This window comes from Lactuca virosa, chromosome 1, assembly GCF_052849685.1.
Source record: "Lactuca virosa cultivar CGN04683 chromosome 1, Lactuca_virosa_CGN04683_v6, whole genome shotgun sequence".
NCBI classification, from domain to species: Eukaryota; Viridiplantae; Streptophyta; class Magnoliopsida; order Asterales; family Asteraceae; genus Lactuca; species Lactuca virosa.
Genome location: NC_136426.1, coordinates 82,280,095 through 82,303,378, shown reverse-complemented (window position 1 = coordinate 82,303,378; position 23,284 = coordinate 82,280,095). Strand labels below are relative to the sequence as shown.

The 23,284-nt window shown below is 36.3% G+C and overlaps 2 protein-coding genes and 1 long non-coding RNA gene across 3 annotated transcripts; 1 reads left to right on the top strand and 2 right to left on the bottom strand.

Moving 5' to 3' along the window:
* Positions 1-1,232: 1,232 nt before the first annotated feature.
* LOC145149138 (root allergen protein-like) lies at positions 1,233-2,003 on the bottom strand. The gene is made up of 2 exons (XM_079075195.1): positions 1,785-2,003; positions 1,233-1,678 (listed from the first exon to the last, which is right to left on the bottom strand). Exons 1-2 carry the CDS (start codon positions 1,963-1,965, stop codon positions 1,383-1,385), a joined length of 477 nt encoding a protein of 158 aa, XP_078931321.1. The 5' UTR covers positions 1,966-2,003; the 3' UTR covers positions 1,233-1,382.
* Positions 2,004-12,958: 10,955 nt separating this feature from the next.
* On the top strand, positions 12,959-14,880 carry LOC145105420 (uncharacterized). Its single transcript, XR_013707307.1, has 5 exons — positions 12,959-13,255; positions 13,450-13,549; positions 14,314-14,367; positions 14,616-14,707; positions 14,781-14,880. It is a non-coding gene; the product is annotated as an uncharacterized LOC145105420 (long non-coding RNA).
* A 7,633-nt stretch (positions 14,881-22,513) lies between these two features.
* Positions 22,514-23,284, bottom strand: LOC145149122 (root allergen protein-like). The gene is made up of 2 exons (XM_079075194.1): positions 23,066-23,284; positions 22,514-22,959 (listed from the first exon to the last, which is right to left on the bottom strand). The coding sequence occupies exons 1-2, from the start codon at positions 23,244-23,246 to the stop codon at positions 22,664-22,666; spliced, it is 477 nt and encodes a 158-aa protein (XP_078931320.1). The 5' UTR covers positions 23,247-23,284; the 3' UTR covers positions 22,514-22,663.

Below are 23,284 nucleotides of genomic sequence, written 5' to 3'. Positions count from 1 at the left end.
GGATTTCCGACCGATTTGTGATGGATTGTGACAGATTTGTGACTAAGTTTTACACTTGACGGTAAAATTTGAGGGGTTGCTCGGGACACCAAGTAGGTCCGCCCTGATTGTTAGCCCGATATTCTAAGGATGCGAAGGAAGTATAATTTGAATATTATTCTGATTAGAACTGCAGATTTAATAGATTAATAAACCTGATGGTTTTTCATATATTCCAAAAATGAAGGAACAGCAAAATGTCGATATTCTCTACACCAAGAGTCTGACGGTGTTTCTGGAAGCAAATGATGTATATATTTTTAGTCTGAATAACAAAATGAATTTGTTTAGCCTTTTTAAGTGCCACTTAACATATAGACTAACAAAATTTGTTAATCAATATTTTGGGATTCTCTCTTGGATATATCTAACTGAAGCACTCTTGTCGAGACTCTCACACATGACAAATAGGTCAAATGATCTTATTTCTGGTTGAATGAAAGATAAAAACTCAAAATGGAAGTACGAGAAAACAAATACCATAAAGTTCAATTCTTCTTCATGGTTAAATCCATCCATTTCTTTCAACTTTGGTATAATCTCAATTGACTTACCAAAACTTTTCACAAAAGATGTAAGAAAAAAGCTGCAAAACAGAAAATATCTCATTTACTTGAAATTGTTGGCGTAATTCAGGAATTAGGCCTCAGGGGCATTTTGGAAATTTTTATGGAAACTTTCCTTTTAAGCATTATTTGTGTTAGTTTAGGATACCATCTGTTATAGTAAAAATAAGGGGATTGTTTTATTTTTATTTAATCAAGTATTCAGCAATAAAAATTTCTTTTCCACCAAGTATTTCACAGGTAGCATTTTTTTCTTTCTTCCCCTGTTTTTGCCCTGTTCTCTTCTTCATCCCTTCCTTTTCTGTTCTGTTTTCTTTTCTTAGTCAACAAGGTTGCATCAGGTATCATCAGGTAGATATCTAACAAAAATCGTGTCGCTTATCATAATGAATGTAACTCAAAGAAAAATGTCAAGCAGTTATCAACCACTGTTTCTCACCTCCCTCTCTACAGTCTCATAGATTTGCAACCATTTCAAAACAGGTGGTTATCTCAATAAAAATTCTCATTCACCAGAATGCAAATTGAATGGACTTTTGTAGTTTGCAACTATCATTTTTGGATGCATGATGGTAAAATTAATGCTCATAACATGAATATCACATCCTAGAAATTGTTTACATAGACTTGTTTAATTGCAAGGGATTCTAGATATATTTAAAAATCACATTACAAGAAAATAAAATATCAAACAAGTACATTTATAAAATATAACCGGCCTAAAATCCGTTTTATTTTTGCTGAACCAAGAACATGACACACCATATATAGTATTCATCAATAAGTTTGAGGATTTGCATGGATAAAACCCTCAATGGCCTTGAAAGTTTTTTTGAATCCTTCCTTTACCATATTGAGAGCTTCCTCAGGAAGCTGAGTTTCACCTTTACAATTATGCACAATGGTTGGCTTGTATACACATCCTCCATCAGGTGAAGGTATAAACTTCACATGATGAGTCATCGAATCTAGTTGTCCCATCAAGATGTCTCCTTCAAAGATTGTGTATATAATAGTGAAGTTGTTGCTATCAACAATGTCAAGTTTCAACTTTCCATTTGTAAATGGGACGCCTGTGTTATCCCACAGTAAATTGGATAAAGAAAAACAAAATACAAGTAAAACATTAAAATAATTTAAAAGAGTATATATATAAAAATCTATTTAGATCTTACTAACCATCGCCAAAAGAGACGTCCCTGATAGTTCCAACGCCTCCATCACCTTCGATGTCCACTAGGGTTTTGTATGTTTCTGGGTCGACCTTTGGTGCAATGTTGTTAAAGTCGCGATAGGCATTGAAAAATTTGGAAGCTGGGAGGGAAGAAGCAATCTCGAACTCAGAAGTAATAACTGTCATGATATTAAATCACACTTTAAAATGTTTTGCGTTTTGCTACTTTGAAATGTGGTATTTATAGAACTATGGGTTGCACATGGATGAATAATGGTGTATTATTTTAATTAATCGAATGACAAATATGGGGTAGTTGCATTTTGTAAGTCAGCATTTGTTTGGACATTCCCAGGTTCCATAGTGGGGTATTATTTTAAATTATCTAATGACAAATATGAGTTAGTTGCACTTTTGGAGTCGGCAAATTTGGACAATCCCAGCCCCAAGTTCCTTAGTGTACAGTTTTCTACATACATGTTACCTAGCTAACACGTTGTTACCATTTCTTATATTAAAAGTTGTATGATATTCAATCAAGTATATAAATTGATAAAATTATTATTATCACTAAGCAAAAGGAGTACCAAACGGCCTTTGGCCTAGATGTAAGGAGTGACATTTTCAAATGAGAGGTCATGAGTTCAAGTCTGATACGAACCAGGAGGCCAACATGACAAGTAGCCCACAAAGGAGTCCATCTAGTACCAGGCCCAAAAGAACCATGTTGTAAAATACGACGGATCCAAATTGACTTAAATAATATTAGCTCAATGCGGAATGGGATCAAAAATTATCAAAGCGTAATAATCACAACGTAATACGAATAAAATAAATAGAATAGAGACACAGGAATTTACGTGGAAACCCAAATCGGGAAAAAACCATGGGCGGAGGAAGCCGAGAAACAATTCACTATAATTTGCAGTGTTTACAGGGATTATGAAAAAGATTACAAATAGAATGGGAGAGCTAAAATATACGGTGGTGTATCAGAATATATATATATATATATATATATATATATATATATATATACATATATATATATATATATATATATATATATATATATATATATATATATTTGATTTGGTTCGTGGGTTTATTTTTTTTCAAGCCTTCTGGCTTAGGCTATTTATAGCCAAAAGAGAACATATGAAAAGGAAGGAAGAAGCCGTCCATAATTGTAGGCGAAGAAGAAGTTAGGCGCCCCACATGTAAGTCACCGTCCATTCTCATTTTCAATTTCACACTTATATTACTATTCATAGTCAAACTATGAATAGTAAATGATAAGTTACAGAAATAACCCCTGAACTATTTGTCACTTGCTAATTTTGGAGGCAACTTTTCCACAATCTCCACCTTGACATCAAAATTAAGCAAGTCATGCTTTACGATTAGTCAAAACCTATAGCTCATCAAACTCTAAAACTTCCATAAGAACCTGCAATTTTATATAGAGAAAAATTGTTTCCGAAAAATAAATAATACTTCCTCCACCTACGATCCTTCAGGCTCAACTGCGATCAGAAACACCCGCCATGTCCAAACATAATTTGAACTTGGCAATAGGAAGACTTTTAGTGAACATATCAGCGGGATTATAATCTGTATGAATCTTGTCCACAACACAATCACCTTTTTCAATGATATCCCGCACAAAATGATAACGAATATCAATATGCTTTGTTCGGTCATGAAACATTTGATCTTTACTCAAGAAGATAGCACTCTCGTTGTCACAGAAAACTGTGGTCACCTTTATTCTATCATCGAGTTCTCCAAATAACCCCTTCAACCAGATATCTTCCTTAACTGCTTCTGTAATCGCCATGTACTCTGCCTCGGTAGAAGACAGGGCAACTGTAGACTGTAACTGAGCTTTCCAACTAACAGCACAACCAGTTAGAGTAAACACATACCCTGTAATTGATCTTCGTTTATCCAAATCTTTGACATAATCTGAATCAACATATCCGAACACCCCAATGTTAGATTTACCAAAATTTAAACACATAGAAGACGTACCGCGTAAATAACGAAAAATCCATTGTACTGCTTTCCAGTGTTCTTTCCCCGGGTTCGCCATGTATCTACTAACCTTGCTAACAGCATAAGCCAAATCAGGGCGCGTGCATATCATAGCATACATCAAAGATCCAACAACACTAGAGTATGGAACACGTGCCATGTAAGTCATATCAGTCTCATTAGTAGGACTCAAAGCGGATGATAGCTTGAAATGAGCTGCAAAAGGTGTGTTGACAGACTTTGCTTCGTGCATACTGAAGCGTCTTAGGACTTTCTCAATATAACTTTTCTGAGAAAGATGCAAGATCCTAGACTTCCTGTCACGAATAATTTCCATACCTAAAATCTTTTTGGCAGCTCCTAAGTCCTTCATTTCAAATTCAGCTTTCAACTGGTCTTTTAACTTCTGAATCTCCTTCATATCTTTCGCTGCAATCAACATGTCATCCACGTACAAGAGTAAGTAGATCTTTGAACCATTTTCACCTTTCTTGAAATAAACGCAGCTATCATAGGTGCACCTGCTGAATTTGTGACTGGTCATGAAAGAATCGAACCTCTTGTACCATTGTCTAGGAGACTGCTTGAGGCCATAAAGAGATTTGTTCAACTTGCATACGTAGTTCTCCTTTCCAGGAACTACAAAACCTTCAGGTTGTTGCATAAAAATCTCTTCCTCAAGCTTACCATTTAGGAAAGCTGTAGTGACATCAAGTTGTTCTAACTCAAAATCATTAGAAGCAACCAACCCCAACAATACACGAATGGAAGTATGTTTGACAACTGGGGAATAAATGTCAGTGTAATCAATACCAGGAATCTGACTGTAGCCTTTAGCTACTAACCGAGCTTTGTATCTTGGTTTATCATTTGGGTTGACAGGTTCCTTGAGCTTGTAGACCCACTTGCATTTAACTGGTCTCTTCCCTTTCGGAATAGGAACTAAATTCCAAGTACTGTTTCACTGCAAGGATTCCATCTCATTTTGCATAGCGAGCATCCAATCATTTGAGTCTTCAGATTTGATAGCCTCGTCATAATTTGCAGGCTCCGTTGCAGACTCAATATTATTAGCAACAATAAAAGCATAGGCAACCAAATCAGATTCAGCATACCTTTTCGGAGGAATAATCTGTCTTCTCGGTCTATCTCTTGCAATGCTTGGAGTAGTAGCTTGTGGTTGTGAAGGTGTTGAATCTTCACCAACAACATGCTCATCCGACGAAGAAGAATCTTGATGCTGATTTGTACTCTGATTAGTGGTAGGTGAAGTAGGAAGCTCCACCTCCATTTGAGCATTTTCTTTATTTGCTTCGGATGATACATCTGATGCATCTGTTCTTTTAGAAGAGTCAGCAACTGGTTGAAATATAGCAGACTCATCAAAAGTAACATCTCTTGAGATGATAATTTACTTCAAATCAAAGCTCCATAACTTGTAACCCTTTACACCTTGATTGTACCCAAGAAAAACGCATTTGATTGCTCTTGGTTCTAGCTTCCCATTGTCAACCCGTGCATATGCTGGACATCCGAATGGTTTTAAATCTGAATAATTTGCAGGTTTACCGGACCATAATTCAAACGGAGTTTTCTTCTCGATTGCTCGTGACGGTGATCGGTTGATAACATAGTAAGCAGTCGAAGCAGCCTCCGCCCAAAAAGACTTTGGCAATTTGGAATTAGAAAGCATACACCGGACCTTCTCCATAATGGTGCGATTCATCCTTTCAGCTACACCATTTTGTTGAGGTGAATGGACTACTGTGCGATGTCGAGTAATGCCTTCCTTTTGACAATAGACATTAAACGCTTCTGAGCAAAACTCAAGTCCATTATCCGTACGAAGATACTTTACCACCAGACCTGATTGCTTTTCAACCTGAACTTTCCAATTTCTGAAGGTAGAGAAAACGTCTCCTTTATTTTTTAAGAAGAAAGACCACACCTTCCTGGAGAAATCATCAATAATAGTGAGCATATAAATAGCTCCACCTTTTGAAGCAACTCGAGCCGGTCCCCACAAATCCGAGTGAACATAATCAAGTGGTCCTTTCGTTGTATGGATACCACTTGCAAACCTCACTCGTTTTGCCTTGCCATATACACAGTCTTCACAGAAATCCAAATCAACAATATTTTGTTGACCAAGTAAACCTCTTCGACTCAATTCTGACATGCCTTGAAAACTCATATGGCCGAGTCGAAGGTGCCAAAGACGGGACTGATCTGGATCAGAAAAAAACTTTGACACAACAGCAACATCACTCGAAATTGTTTGCCCGTCAAGAAAGTAAAGATCTGAGGTTTTTCGTTCGGCTCTCAGTTTGTCGGAACCGTCATTGAATACCCTGAGAACTCCACCTTTACCAGCAAACTCATATCCCTTTTTGTCAAAGGAACTGAGAGATAACAAGTTTCTTCTGAGGTCAGGAACATATCTAACATCCCCCATGGTTCGAATAACTCCGTCAAACATACGGATCCTGACTGAACCATGTCCAAGAACTGGACATGTAGTATTGTTACCCATCAACACATAGCCCTGGTTAACCTTTTCAAATGTGTAAAACCAACTTTTGTTGTGACACATATGAAAAGTACAACCAGAGTCGAGTATCCAATCACCAGTGGAATCCAGTTTATTTGAATAAACTATCAAAAGTTCTCCAATACCTTCGACCTCAGCTAGATCGGCTTCACCCGAAGTGCTACCTTGTTTACCATTTGCTGCCGTCTTCTCTTTTTCTTTGTTCTTCAACTTGAAGCATTCTTCAAGCACATGTCCCTTCTTGTGACAATAGTTGCAAAACTTTCGTTTGCCTTTTGACTTGGATCTGGTTCTGTTGGAAGATTGAGAAGTTCTACTTCTCTCTGTTGTTCTTCCTCTGGCATTCAAACCTTCGGCTTTAGCATCACTTGAACCACCACCAGTAATATGCTTCATCTTCTCTTTGGAATCCAAAGCTGTATAGACTTCATCTAAAACTAGAGTGTCACGGCTATAGATAATAGTATCACGAAAATGGCTATAGGATTCTGGCAACGACGATAGTAAGAATAGAGCCAAGTCTTCATCTTCATACTGAACATCCATATTCTCTAAGTTATTTACTAACTCTTTAAATGTGGATATATGTTCAGCTAAAGAGCCTCCTTCAATCATCTTGAGATTGAACAACCGTTGCTTCAAATGCAACTTGTTTGGTAAGCTCTTGGTCATCAACAGTTGTTCCAACTTTAGCCATAAAGAAGCCGCTGACGTTTCTTTTAGAACATCTTGCAAAACATCGTTTGACAAGTGCAAACGAATTTGGGATAAAGCCTTCAGATCTTTCATCTCCTTTTCTTCTTCGGTCCATGTATCGGGCATCTTATTGAAACCCAAGAGCGCCTTGTGTAAATCCATCTGAATGAGAATGTCTCTCATCTTTACTTGCCACAACGGAAATCAGGTGTTACGATCCAGTAGTGGAATATCGTATTTTACCGAAGACATGATTAATTACTTGATAAAATGATCCCAACGAGCTAATATCACAACCCGGATGCTCTGATACCAAATTGTTGTAAAATACGACGGATCCAAATTGACTTAAATAATATTAGCTCAATGCGGAATGGGATCAAAAATTATCAAAGCGTAATTTACGTGGAAACCCAAATCGGGAAAAAACCACGGGCGTAGGAAGCCGATAAACAATTCACTATAATTTGCAGTGTTTACAGGGATTATGAAAAAGATTACAAATAGAGTGGGAGAGCTAAAATATACGGTGGTGTATCAGAATATATATATATATATATATATATATATATATATATATATATATATATATATATATATATATATATATATATATATATATATATATATATATATATTTGATTTGGTTCGTGGGTTTATTTTTTTTCAAGCCTTCTGGCTTAGGCTATTTATAGCCAAAAGAGAACATATGAAAAGGAAGGAAGAAGCCGTCCATAATTGTAGGCGAAGAAGAAGTTAGGCGCCCCACATGTAACTCACCGTCCATTCTCATTTTCAATTTCACACTTATATTACTATTCATAGTCAAACTATGAATAGTAAATGATAAGTTACAAAAATAACCCCTGAACTATTTGTCACTTGCTAATTTTGGAGGCAACTTTTCCACAAACCATACGCATGCCAGCTCGTTTCCTGGAATGAAGCTTCCATGTGACAACAACTTGACTTAGTCCAGTTTCAGTATTCCCAATAAAGCCAGTAGCAGTAATCTAGGATCATGTTTTCTTCCATATGCATGCATTTCCTTAGTTTTAGCTTAGCTGTTTTGTTTTGATTATAAATTGTAATCGTGATTGGTGGAATTATTATGCAGAAAATTGTCTCAAACCTCCTATGTTATTCTTCTTCTTCCTGCAACTGTGTTTTCTCTATTCTGACCTTATCAAACTGGTGCTTTCATTCTCGTTTCAATGCCTCCAAAACAAGAAGCGGTCCCTGAGGAGCTCACTACACAAGAGCAATTACAGGCCCTCCTTCACCTTTCAACCGCTACCAATACCCGGCTAGACACACTTTCCAATAACATAGCCAGCCTCGTCCACATGCTTACTAATCAGCACCTCAATCAACCACCACCACTCCGGCCGCCACCACCACCTCCCAATAACCTCCGGCCACCAAAAATCCTTCTCCCCAACTTCGATGGCACCAACCCACTAGATTGGTTGTTCCAAGCAAACAACTACTTCGAGTATTACTCGGTCGCCCTCAATCAACGTGTGGCCCTCTCTGTCTTCTACTTTACGAGAGACGCGTTAAGTTGGTATAAGCACTTATCCACTAACCACCTGTTAGGGACTTGGCCGTAATTTTCACGCCAACTTGAGCTCCGTTTCGGGCCGTCAACATATGAGAATCATCAGGCTACACTGTTCAAACTCCGCCAAACAACCACTATCGCCGCCTACCAAACAGAGTTTAAAAAAATTAGCAATTATGTTACCGGATTGGATAACAATGTCCTCCTCAATTGCTTCCTCTCGGGCCTTAAGGCAGATATCCAGAATGAGTTAGCCGTCCTCCACCCTACCTCACTCCACCAAGCCTATGGCCTTGCGAAACTAGTAGAAGACAAACACGCAATGGCTCGCTCTCGTTTTCCCTCCTCCCGGCCTTACACTTCTCCCTCTGTGGCTTCCACTTCCACCACCATACAACCCAATTCTACAGCTACAACGACACCCACCACGGCCCTCCTCCCTACCCCGATGACCCCCAAACTACCCTTCACTCGACTTTCTCCAGGGCAGAAACGATGAGCCTAAGGATTGTGTTTTCGTTGCCCAGAAAAGTATACACCAGGTCACAAATGCAACCCCCCACAATTTTTGTTAATTGTGGATAATGAAGAACGTAACGACAGAAACCCGGGTAACGATTCCGTAACCCTTACCGAAATTGACCCCACCCTCATGAATCTCACTTCTTCTCCTTATCCACGACAGCATTCTTTGGCTTATCATCACCACAGGCACTTCGTATTACCGGTTACATCCACAAACAACCAGTCACGATCCTCATTGATTGTGGAAGTACCCAAAATATAATCCAGCCTCGTATCGTCGCCATGTGCAACCTCAAACCCGACCCAATTCCGGAATTCTCGGTGATGGTGGGAAACAACGATAAAATCAAATGCCAGGGTATATGCTCTGACCTCTTCGTTTACCTGGCGGATACCCCCTTTACGATTCCCTTTTTTGTTCTACCGGTGGAGGGCGATGACCTCATATTAGGGGTTGCGTGGTTAAGCACATTAGGTCCCATAGTGGCTGATTTCTCCATACCTAAACTCGCCTTCACAGTGGGCCAGCAGTCCATTACACTCCAAGGCGAGCCCTTATCTAAACAAGTCACTAGCCCACATCTAAAAAACCTAATACAAAAAGAGAATGTGGCTTCTCTTCACGCTATTTTTTTTCAAATGGGACCAGAACCTTCATCTCTTCCACCCAATATACCTTCAACTCCTGACACCATCATCACCCACCTGCTTCAAGAATACTCATCCGTATTTGATAAACCCAAACACTTACCTCCATTTCGATCTCAAAACCACCACATACCCACTTCACCCACTTCAGCTCCGGTCAATGTCAAACCATACTGGTATCCCTATTATCAGAAGCAAGTCATGACTACTTTGATCTCAGAGATGCTCACGGATGGTATCATTCAACCTAGTCAAAGTCCCTACTCCTCTTCGGTTCTCCTCGTCAAGAAAAAAGATGGCACATGGCGCTTTTGCGTTGATTACCAGGCACTCAATGCCATCACTATAAAAGATCGATTCCCAATCCCCACTGTCGATGAATTGCTCGATGAATTGCACGGAGCGGTAATTTTCTCTAAAATCGATCTTCGATCCGGCTATCACCAGATACGGGTTGCACCATCCGACACCCACAAGACCGCCTTTCGAACAGTAGACGGACATTACGAGTTTCTAGTCATGCCTTTTGGCCTCTCCAACGCGCCATCTACTTTGCAGTCCACAATGAACGATCTCTTCCGCAATGAACTCCGAAAGTTTGTTCTGGTCTTCTTCAACGACATCCTGGTTTACAGCTCAACCACCGAACAACACTATCACCACCTAGCTCATGTCTTGAACATCCTTGCTTGCAACCAATTCCATGCTAAACAATCTAAGTGCACGTTCGGCGTCTCTACCATCGACTACTTAGGGCATATCATTTCGGCACAGGGTGTTACCGCAGATCCGAACAAAATATCTACCATTCAAGATTGGCCGCCACCCACCTCATTCACGACCTTACACTGATTCTTGGGTCTCACCGGTTACTACCGCCGGTTCATCCGTCACTGTGCCCAAATCGCGTCCCCTCTTACCGACATCTTAAGACAGAAACAGTTTGATTGGCCACCCACCGCTGCACAATCCTTCACCAACCTCAAGGCAGCAATGTCCGACATCATCACCTTTACTCTTCCTAACTTTGAAGAGGTTTTCGATGTTACCACAGACGCGTCTACTCTGGCCATTGGTGCAGTGTTGTCCCAACATGACAAACCGATCTCCTTTTACAGCAAAAAAATGTGCCCCCGCATGCAAGTCGCCTCAGCTTATGTTCGGGAACTATTCGCCATCACAGAAGCCGTTAAGAAATGGAGACAGTATTTACTTGGGAGACGTTTTCACATATTTACAGACCAATGCAACCTGAAAGATCTGTTATCTCAAGTCGTTCAAACACCGGAGCAATACAAATGGGCTACAAAACTAATTGGGTTCGATTTCGAGATAATTTACAAACCCGGGAAAGAAAATAAGGTGGCGAACGCATTGAGTAGAATTGAAGAGCCCAAGCTATTAGCTTTCCCACCTGGGTAGAAGAGCTGCATCATTTTTTTCCTACACCAGAAGGGCAACGCTTGAAAACAATGCTACTGGATAAAACAAATGGGGCCAACACGTTTTTCTTTCGCGATGGGTTGATGTACCACTCTCACAAGTTGTTTATTCCTAACTGTTCGTCACAAATTATTACATGAATATCATGCGACTACCCTTGGAGGGCATTCCGGTGTCATGGCCACCGTCCGCCGCCTTGCTTCCACCTTTCATTGGCCAAAGCTCAAAGACGAAGTCCATTCATTCATCCGGGAGTGTCAAGTTTGTCAACAAACAAAGTACCCGACACACAAACCTTACGGGCTAGCTACTCCAACCGATACCAATACCATCGCAAGTTTGGAGTGATATTTCGATGGACTTCATTACCCATCTTCCAAATTCAGGTGGCAAAACCGCAATTTGGGTACTAGTGGACCGGTTCACCCCGTTCGCACACTTCATCAGTTTACCATCCAAGTTCACTGCAGCATCTTTGGCAACTTTGTTTTTACACACCATTTATCGCCTCCACGACATGCCAAAGAGCATAATTTCTGATCGCGACTCGTTATTTTTAAGCACTTTTTGGCAGGAATTATTCAAGCAAGTGGGCACCCGTCTTCGTTACTCCACTGCCTATCACCCTCAATCCGACGGTCAAACCGAAGTTGTCAACCGATGCTTACAAAATTTCCTTCGTTCCTTTGCAAGTGACGAACCACAGTCATGGAGTAAATTTCTATACTTGGCGGAATATTGGTACAATACGTCTCACCATTCTGCCATAAACATGTCCCCATTTCAAGCTCTTTACGGAAGACCGATCCCCGATCTCAACCGTTACAAACCGGGTGACTCCAAAATGGCATCTATTGACGCCACTCTCACAGAACATAATCGCCTTCGCACCATCATCAAAGACAACTTGAAACGGGCACAACAACGCATGACTTCCTACGCAAATGCCCATCGACTCGACAAAGAATTCAACGTAGGTGACATGGTGTTCTTACGTCTTCATGACTACCGACAACATTCCGTCCAGACCTGAGCCACTAAGAAGCTTAGCAAAAGGTTTTATGGACCCTTCAAGGTCTTAGAACGGATTGGTTCTGTCGCATATCGGTTGGATCTGCCCCCCCCACTCTCGAGTACACCCGGTCTTTCACATTTCATTACTCCGACAAGCATATGGCAATCCAACGCCGACACCTCTGCCTGACTTCCCAACCACAGAAGATGATGACCCCAAACCCATTCAACTCTTAAATCATCGAATTTATCTGAAACAACTACAGGTCTTGGTTATGTGGCAAGACAAAGATACATCAGAAGCTTCTTGGGAAACAGTATGATGACTTCAAGTTCCGCTTCCCAGATTTTTGTTCCACCAACAGTTATGCTCAGGAGCTTGAGGACAAGCTCCGTGTGAAGGAAGGGGTATTTGATACGAACCAGGAGCCCAACATGACAAGTAGCCCACAAATGAGTCCATCTGGTACCAGGCCCAAAAGAACCATACGCATGCCAGCTCGTTTCCTGGAATGAAACTTCCATGTGACAGCAACTTGACTTAGTCCAGTTTCAGTTATTCCCAATAAAGCCAGTAGCAGTAATATAGGATCACGTTTTCTTCCATATGCATGCATTTCCTTAGTTTTAGCTTAGCTGTTTTGTTTTGATTATAAATTGTAATCGTGATTGGTGGAATTATTATGCAGAAAATTGTCTCAAACCTCCTCTGTTATTCTTCTTCTTCCTGCAACTGTGTTTTCTCTATTCTGACCCTATCAAAGTCTAATTAGAAGACATAGGTGGTATTTAGGAGTAGGTTAGTTTGTCGGTTCAGAAAAAAAAAAAAAAAAAACAAAGCACAGGTTTATGCTTATATGTAGGTCAATCACTAAGGACAACTTTATGTTCCTTTGGAATATGGAGAAAAATTAACCGTGCATGTGTTGATAAAATTCTTCAATGTCCAAAGTTGGTTTGGGCACTGTCCACCATACAAGGAACCAATGAGCATACATGTATTCCTTTTCATTTTATTTCATTATTATTCAGATTTTGATGTTATTTTATTGACAATGGAGAGATAAATAAGGTCTACCGGTTGCCATATGTGACTGTATTTTTTTTTTTCAAAAAAAGGCAATATGTGGATATGTTACTTCTATCCTATTTAGTTTTTACAACTAACATTGCTTACTAATTTTTTGATCAGATAGCATGAACAAAATGTGAATTTTATTTCTTATTTCTGCCTAAGATTGGTTCTTCAAGATCCGTTCAAGAAGCTAAACACCAAGGACATTAGTTATCAGGTTTGATAAAAAATCAACTTTATAAATTATTATACTGCTTGCTTATTTTTCTGTCCTATCATTTTAATATAATTTGATGGTAGTTTTGTTTTTTGAGAATTTTGTTCATGAGTTTTTGAGGTTAGTTTGACGGCTCTAATGGCCTAGCAGGAAAAGGCTTTTGGCATTTTCATTTGAAATAGGTTTCTTTATTTTTTAATGTCAATTTGTAATTCATTACATTAGTTGAGATAACATACCAGCAAAAACTTATTTCGAGTGTGTTTGAATGTATCTTTTATGCTAAAGCACATGCTAATAAAAACTTTTACATTTCTTCTTTAAATGGATAGAGTAGACTAACAATTCATATTTGGAGTTGATGTTCATCTGCTCTTCTTCTATTCACATCTCTTTTTTGCAATCAGATGTGACGCTACAAAATACCAATATTATTTTTTCTTGATAAATTACTAGAATGTTTGTTTATCTCCATTTTCTCATGTTAAAAGTGATGGTGTTTGATTATGTAAGTTGTAATTTACTTTGCTTTATGTTTGAATCATATAACACAATATTTTGTTAAAATTCATACAACTCACAAGATTTGATCATATTAATAGTCATACAACACATGGGATTTTTGAAAAGTTGAGATTGGAACATGTATTAGGAAGTAGTTTTATCACATTGAATGTGTAAATTTTGAAGCAATTCCTTAGTTCTTCATTCATGATTTGATTTACTTTCGATTTTTTATATTTTTTTCATTTTTCACTTCTCAGTTTAATGTATTGGGACTGAACACGGATTGAGGAGTATGTCCATCTTTGCACAGAGTATGTCCTTTTTTACTTTTTGTTATGAGATTAGATCTGTTTGATAATTTTTTTTTTTTTTTTTTTTTTTTTTTTTTTTTTTTTTTTTGTAAATTATGATATTTTACAGTTTATTTAGGGCATATATGAAATACTCTCTGATTTTTTTGGTCTGATTGATAGATTGTAATTTATTCTATGTAGTCACAAAACAAGAATATTTGGTATTTAATGATTGTAATTTCACATTTTGAAATATGGCCTTGCAGAATATTCATGATCTACAACAACATATTCAATAAAATGACCAACAAGCAAAAACTTAATGAAATACAGGAGCATGTACTTGTGTTTCTATAGGGTTTGGTTGCTTTTCATCTTTTGAATATTCCTATGTCTATTTCTGCTTTTAAAATTTCTTTTCTATGTTTCAGCATGGAGTCACTCAAGAAACATATATAAAGATGACAAGACTTTCATGTGGTATGACAATTGGCATCCTCTTGGGTCTTTTTCTTATGTTCTTTCCCACAGGTAAATCTCGAATGTTGGGTTTAGATTTAAAGATAAAGTGAGTGATGTTATTGTTATATAATGGTAACTGCAGTTCGCCTGTTAAGTACATGATTTTGTGTTGATTTTAGTATTCAACAAGTCTGGAGTGATCTTAATGATGCTGGTCCTGTTTTTCCGTGGTGTGGTTTAAGCACAGTTTCATATTATAGTTGGCCATTAGGGAAAGATTGAATATGAAATTCTGGGATGCTTCTAAGAATCTTTGTTGCACCTTTTGTAATCTGCAACAAGACTCACACCATCATTTATTCTTTGATTGTTCCTTCTTGAATGACATATGTCTCGCATGTTGTGATGGATAAAGTTGAATTCAGTAAAATGGAATGAGTTAATTGAAAACCTGTAGATTTCTTTAAAAGGAAATTTTATTAAGAAACTTGCTCTTGTAGCCCCTGTTTACCATATCTGGAAGGAGAAAAACAATAAGCTATTTAAGAAAGGAAAGAATGGAAAAAAATAAGGTGATTTTGAACATATTTGAAGACATTCTAAAATGACTTTTTGAAAATAAGGTGATTTAGAATTTAAACAAAGTTTGGCATGAAAGTTGGTTAATCTGGTGGTGGTTTGGTTGCAATTCGATATGGATTTTTTTTTTGGAATAAAATATAACAAAGGAGGAATGAACTGTTGTGAGAATAAAAATAAAGGACATTGGTTTGGAATAAAAGGGTATTATGGTCTTTTTCTGGTTACAGTTAATTGCGATAGGTATTTTCAAGGATGTGTGAAGCTTCAAGTCTATGGTTGGCAGGGAGAAAGGAGATGGTTTGTTGTTTTAAATATTTGGTGCAATAGAAATTTTAAGGGGTATTTTGGTCCATTTTTTGGAATTTTACATGAAAATGGTTTTTTCTCAAGATCGCTTTTGGAGCAATTTTATCCGTTGGGTTCGTCAATTCAAAAGCAAGAGAGTCGAGGGGTATACTTATTTTTTTTTTATATATATATAACAATTTGAATGGTATGGAAAGATGGAGAAGTGAAGAGTTAGGAGAGAATATTGGCCCCGGATATAATATGTAAAAGAAAGTTGAAGGAAAAAGATAATAGGAAAGTTTGGATTCTCAATACTTCAAAAAGCTTATTGGGTTGTTTTTATTACACCATCAATTTATTTGAAATCGAGTATTGGGAAATATGAATAGTAATGTACTATCATTGTTTTATTTGTTATAAAACCGTACTTTAATTTTTTCCCATTACAACATTGTACTTTAGTAGATTTGTCATTGTACATTGCATGGTAACAAATTACATAATTATGATATAGAACAAAGTAAAATATTAGTAAAACAATTATTATTTTTTGTTACACCGGTCAACCGTCCTCTAGGTCAACCGTCCTCTAGGTATTAAACTAGTTAATTTATAGTAGATGATATATGAGAAAAAAACAAAATTTATAATATTGAACATAAGATATGGATCACAATTATTTTTAATTGGGTTCAACTTTCAGTATGTCTCATTCTCAACACAAAAGAGATAAATGTTACAATGTCATTAAAATTTAATTTAACAACATAAACATATAAGTTTGATTCCTAACAAAACCCAAATTTTGTCTCCATTTTGCACATCTTCCATTTTCAATCTTACTCTTAGATTTCTTTTAAAACTTTACATTCCCAACTAATTTCATTATTGCCTCATTTCTTCACTTCCTTATGACTATTTTGAAATTTATCTAACTTCACTTTTCATTTCTGCTCCATTTTCAATAGTAATAATATAAATTATGTTTCAAACTCGTAGATGAAGGGATGTTCGGTAACAAGTTTGTGAGAAACTAAAAGCATCCGAAAGCAAAATAATAACATATCTTGAATCTGTCGAAATTCACCATGATCCCTTTGATATGAAGAACGATTTTTGAGAGAAAGTGTGTGTTTTTCATTAGCCCTCAAATTCTATCTGAATCCATGTATTTATTGGCTTCCAATAGTGGTTGTAAACCACCAACCGAAATTAACTGCTAAAAACTGTCTGCAGTTGATCCTATATTTAATAGAATTTATTTTTTACTAAATAAATAAAAAATTAACTAATTACTAATTAATTTTGGATTTTATAAAAAAAATATTATTTAGTCAAGAAGAGCCCCAAGGCCCAAGGTCCTATCTTTGACCATTAATATTTAATAAATCCAAGCCTACTACTAGCCCAATTTGAGTAGTAGAACACCACAACCCAAACCCAATGCTTAACCCATTACTTGATCCATTTGATTAAATGAGTGGGACAAGACTTATAAGGTGGGAAAATGTTTTCTCTTCCTCCTATGTGGGACAAGTCACACATTCTAATTTTGTAGAACAAAGTTCCAACAATAATAAAAGTTTCAACTTCGAACTTCAAACTATAACTAGTTTGCAAAAACACACCAAAAATCTTACACATGCTATGAGTTATACATATATAATGTCTGCTTGGATAGAAAGATAATATTTTCACAATTCATGGAGAAGAGCCTATTTATTTGCATTATTTAAATAAACTTATTTTTATGCTTATAAAACTATTATGAAGATCATAAATCATAATCATATTGCAATCAAATATTCGTCTAAATACTACTTATTGTATAGTTTGCTTAGATGGTGTTTTTTTACTTAATATATTTAATATATAAAAACTTAATGAGTTCGAATACATACACTAGTTTTTATTCGAAGCTAATAAAATGTTTTAATAGATCAAGTATCCTTATTCATTTCATAATATGCTCTTTATTTTCTCCACATCAACCCACATTATCATTTTTATTTATGCAATTTAATTTTAAAGTATGTTCTTCGTTTGCTCTTTCATCCAATTTTTTTGAAACAACAACTAATGTACTCCATTTATATCTATTAAACAGTCTATACATATTATTTTGGAAAGTCATTGGCACTCACTTATGTTGGGTGACAACAAAACAAGTTAAGCACTTCAAAAAAGTATCAAACAAGCTTCGGTGAAACTCACAGAAATAAATCTTCTGAAACGTAAATAAAAAGAACACAGTATTTAACGTGGTTAGGTCAAGGTAACATACGTCCATGGGAGAGAGAGAGAGAGAGAGAGAGAGAGAGAGAGAGAGAGAGAGATGATTTTATTAACTTTGTGAAACTATTATAAAAAGTCAAAATTATATCTCACTCTGAGCTCTCACGGAAGTCTAACAATTTTACAATGATGGGGATATAAGTCTATTTATAGGCAAGTATGAGAAACTCTATTTCTGATGGGCCAGGCCCATCCATAATTATCCCATTAGAGGGATGCCCTAACTTCCAACTAATCACGGAGTTCCATGTAAACACTTGTAGAACCTTCAACCTCATGAGTACCAACCAATACATGATGGATCATCATGGCTGGATCATCATGGCCATGATGGCGTACCTGCTATAAAGATGATGCAACAGCCATGTGGAGCATCCTCCATAAGCATCTTCATCCTTTTGAGCAGCATTGAACAATCTTGAGCATCCTAGAGAGAAACTGACACCTGAGTGGCGCATTAGGAGCCATAATGTCGGACCTTCCTTATGAATGGTGCGTCTTCATCTTGAATGGCGTATCCTTGCTTCTTTGTTCATCAACAACACTTCAATACAAAACAAATTACACATGAGTGGCGCATCAAGCATCAAGGCGGTGCACCATGTGCCAAAGCTGGCACATCAGGCACTTTAATGGCGCATCATGATGCATGGCACATCATTGATGCTCCATTCTACTTCCTGATGATCCAATCCAACTCCAAGTGCTCCATATTGATTCATGATGCTCCATTTCACCTCCAAGTGCTCCGTTACAACTCCAGGTGATCCATGTTCCTCCAAGTGCTCCACTTGATTCTAAATGGTCTATGTTGGACAAGACTTCATATCCCAAAATTCTCCCACTTAAAGGCTTGAACAACTTCATCTGTCATTTAAAATTTTCCAATCCTCAAAGTAATCTCTCTCTCTCTCTCTCTCTCTCTCTCTCTCTCTCTCTCTTTTCTGCCAAGCCCTTCTCTTCAAACTTCTGGAAGGCCAGTTGAAGTCATGCAAAGCTTCAACTTCTCAATGGTAACCACCTTGGCGAACATATCAACTGGATTCTTTGTTCCAAGGATTTTCTTCAAGTTTAGAGTTGCTTCATTGAGTAACTCTCGAATGAAATCGTACGTAATTTTATGTGTTTTTTTCTATTAAGAAACACAGGATTCATTGCTAAGTGAAATACACTTTGGTTGTCATAATGCAGTAAACAATCCTTCTACTGCATTCCAAGTTTTGTTAAGAACTCTTCAACCATATGGGCTCTTTGGCAGCTTCTGCAAGTGTCATGTATAGCTAGTTATAACAATGTACTTTCATTTTTTTTACTAGAACATTATAAAGTAATGGTTTCATCTTTAAAATCTCCATCTCTTCTTTAGTTGGACAAAATTTTGTAAGATTCTCCACGTGATCATCATCTAAGATTGATATATACATACATACCTAAAGTTGCAACATGTAGATATCAAATGAAATTGTTTCTATTTAACTCATTCGCTAGACAGATTAAGAGTATAAAACATTTCAATTTATTCTATGTCAAAAATTAATCTAAGATATAAAATTAAAAATTAAAAACTAAAAGTTGCAATAAATCTCTCTCAAAAAATAAGTGAAGAAGTTGATCTAAAAAAGAAAGTGTTTGAACTTGGAAAGACTTCATACCCCAAAATTCCCCCACTTAAAGGCTTGAACAACTTCATCTGTCATTAAAATTTTTCCAATCCTCAAAGTACTCTCTCTCTCTCTCTCTCTCTCTCTCTCTCTCTCTCTCTCTCTCTCTCTCTTTCTCTCTTTTCTGCCAAACCCTTTTCTTCAAACTTCTGGAAGGCCAGTTGAAGTCATGCAAAGCTTCAACTTCTCAGTGGTAACCACATTGGCGAACATATCAAATGGATTCTTTGTTCCAAGGATTTTCTTCAAATTTAGAGTTCCTTTATTGATTAACTCTCGAATCAAATCGTACGTAATTTGAATGTGTTTTTTTCTATTAAGAAAAACTGGATTCATTGCTAAGTGAACTACACTTTGGTTGTCATAATGCAGTAAACAATCCTTCTACTGCATTCCAAGTTTTGATAAGAAACTCTTCAACCATATGGGCTCTTTGGAAGCTTCTGCAAGTGTCATGTATAGCTAGTTATAACAATGTACTTTCATTTTTTTTCTTATTAGAACATTATAAAGTAATGGTTTCATCTTAAAAAGCTCCATCTCTTCTTTAGTTGGACAAAATTTTATAAGATTCTCCACGTGATCATCATCTAAGATTGATATATACATGCATACCTAAAGTTGCAACACGTAGGTATCAAATGAAATTGTTTCTATTTAACTCATTCGCAAGACAAATTAAGAGTATAAAACATTTCCATTTATTCTATATCAAATATTAATCTAAGATATAAAATTAAAAAATTAAAAACTAAAAGTTGCAATAAATCTCTTTCGAAACATAGTGAAGAAGTTGATCTAAAAAAGAAAGTGTTTGAACTTGCATGCAGATCCAAGGATGAAAAGAAATGCAACAAATAAAGCTTTTTTTTTCATTTAATATCCAAGACTTGATGGTTAATATAAGTAGTTGTTTAGTTCAAGTATAAAACACTTTAAACATGAACCAAGTAAACCGAAAAAGCCCAAACATGTTGAAATTTCAAAAGTGAAAATGGCTATCAACTGTCAAGAGAAGTGATATAAAAAACATTTCAGAAAATCATGACAAACTTGCTTAATTAAAATCAACTTTGTAAAGTGTTTAGTAAAAAATCGTATTTTCACTAAAAAGACCATTTACCCTTACATATATATATATATATATATATATATATATATATATATATATATATATATATATATTACTCGGTCTCTAACAAGGTTATCCTTTAAATCACTTTTATTAGAAATGGTTAGGTTAGATGACGCATGACAAAAAAAATTTGTGAAACAAGATAACTTATAGAATACTCATGAAATCTAGAGATGCAATAAAATGTGGTACGGTTCTTGTAAATTAATTTTAGAACGAACCCTATGAAAGAATAAAAAGAGAAATAAAGACTCTTTATAATGAACAAATTAATATAATAGGCACCAATTATTCAAGATAACACTTATGTCGTACATTCTTCGTAGGGTTGCACAATCTTTTTAAAGGTTGCATTACAAAAATTAACTCATTTTCGACGGCAGTTTTCATCACAAATCTGTCACTAAAAAGGGTGTCATAAATCCCTCACTAAAAGGGTTACACAAACATATTTACATTAAACGTACACTTCTAAGGATTTTGTGAGAAATTTCCAGTGGATACGTGACGGATTTCCGACCGATTTGTGATGGATTGTGACAGATTTGTGACTAAGTTTTACACTTGACGGTAAAATTTGAGGGGTTGCTCGGGACACCAAGTAGGTCCGCCGTGATTGTTAGCCCGATATTCTAAGGATGCGAAGGAAGTATAATTTGAATATTATTCTGATTAGAACTGCAGATTTAATAGATTAATAAACCTGATGGTTTTTCATATATTCCAAAAATGAAGGAACAGCAAAATGTCGATATTCTCTACACCAAGAGTCTGACGGTGTTTCTGGAAGCAAATGATGTATATATTTTTAGTCTGAATAACAAAATGAATTTGTTTAGCCTTTTTAAGTGCCACTTAACATATAGACTAACAAAATTTGTTAATCAATATTTTGGGATTCTCTCTTGGATATATCTAACTGAAGCACTCTTGTCGAGACTCTCACACATGACAAATAGGTCAAATGATCTTATTTCTGGTTGAATGAAAGATAAAAACTCAAAATGGAAGTACGAGAAAACAAATACCATAAAGTTCAATTCTTCTTCATGGTTAAATCCATCCATTTCTTTCAACTTTGGTATAATCTCAATTGACTTACCAAAACTTTTCACAAAAGATGTAAGAAAAAAGCTGCAAAACAGAAAATATCTCATTTACTTGAAATTGTTGGCGTAATTCAGGAATTAGGCCTCAGGGGCATTTTGGAAATTTTTATGGAAACTTTCCTTTTAAGCATTATTTGTGTTAGTTTAGGATACCATCTGTTATAGTAAAAATAAGGGGATTGTTTTATTTTTATTTAATCAAGTATTCAGCAATAAAAATTTCTTTTCCACCAAGTATTTCACAGGTAGCATTTTTTTCTTTCTTCCCCTGTTTTTGCCCTGTTCTCTTCTTCATCCCTTCCTTTTCTGTTCTGTTTTCTTTTCTTAGGCAACAAGGTTGCATCAGGTATCATCAGGTAGATATCTAACAAAAATCGTGTCGCTTATCATAATGAATGTAACTCAAAGAAAAATGTCAAGCAGTTATCAACCACTGTTTCTCACCTCCCTCTCTACAGTCTCATAGATTTGCAACCATTTCAAAACAGGTGGTTATCTCAATAAAAATTCTCATTCACCAGAATGCAAATTGAATGGACTTTTGTAGTTTGCAACTATCATTTTTGGATGCATGATGGTAAAATTAATGCTCATAACATGAATATCACATCCTAGAAATTGTTTACATAGACTTGTTTAATTGCAAGGGATTCTAGATATATTTAAAAATCACATTACAAGAAAATAAAATATCAAACAAGTACATTTATAAAATATAACCGGCCTAAAATCCGTTTTATTTTTGCTGAACCAAGAACATGACACACCATATATAGTATTCATCAATAAGTTTGAGGATTTGCATGGATAAAACCCTCAATGGCCTTGAAAGTTTTTTTGAATCCTTCCTTTACCATATTGAGAGCTTCCTCAGGAAGCTGAGTTTCACCTTTACAATTATGCACAATGGTTGGCTTGTATACACATCCTCCATCAGGTGAAGGTATAAACTTCACATGATGAGTCATCGAATCTAGTTGTCCCATCAAGATGTCTCCTTCAAAGATTGTGTATATAATAGTGAAGTTGTTGCTATCAACAATGTCAAGTTTCAACTTTCCATTTGTAAATGGGACGCCTGTGTTATCCCACAGTAAATTGGATAAAGAAAAACAAAATACAAGTAAAACATTAAAATAATTTAAAAGAGTATATATATAAAAATCTATTTAGATCTTACTAACCATCGCCAAAAGAGACGTCCCTGATAGTTCCAACGCCTCCATCACCTTCGATGTCCACTAGGGTTTTGTATGTTTCTGGGTCGACCTTTGGTGCAATGTTGTTAAAGTCGCGATAGGCATTGAAAAATTTGGAAGCTGGGAGGGAAGAAGCAATCTCGAACTCAGAAGTAATAACTGTCATGATATTAAATCACACTTTAAAATGTTTTGCGTTTTGCT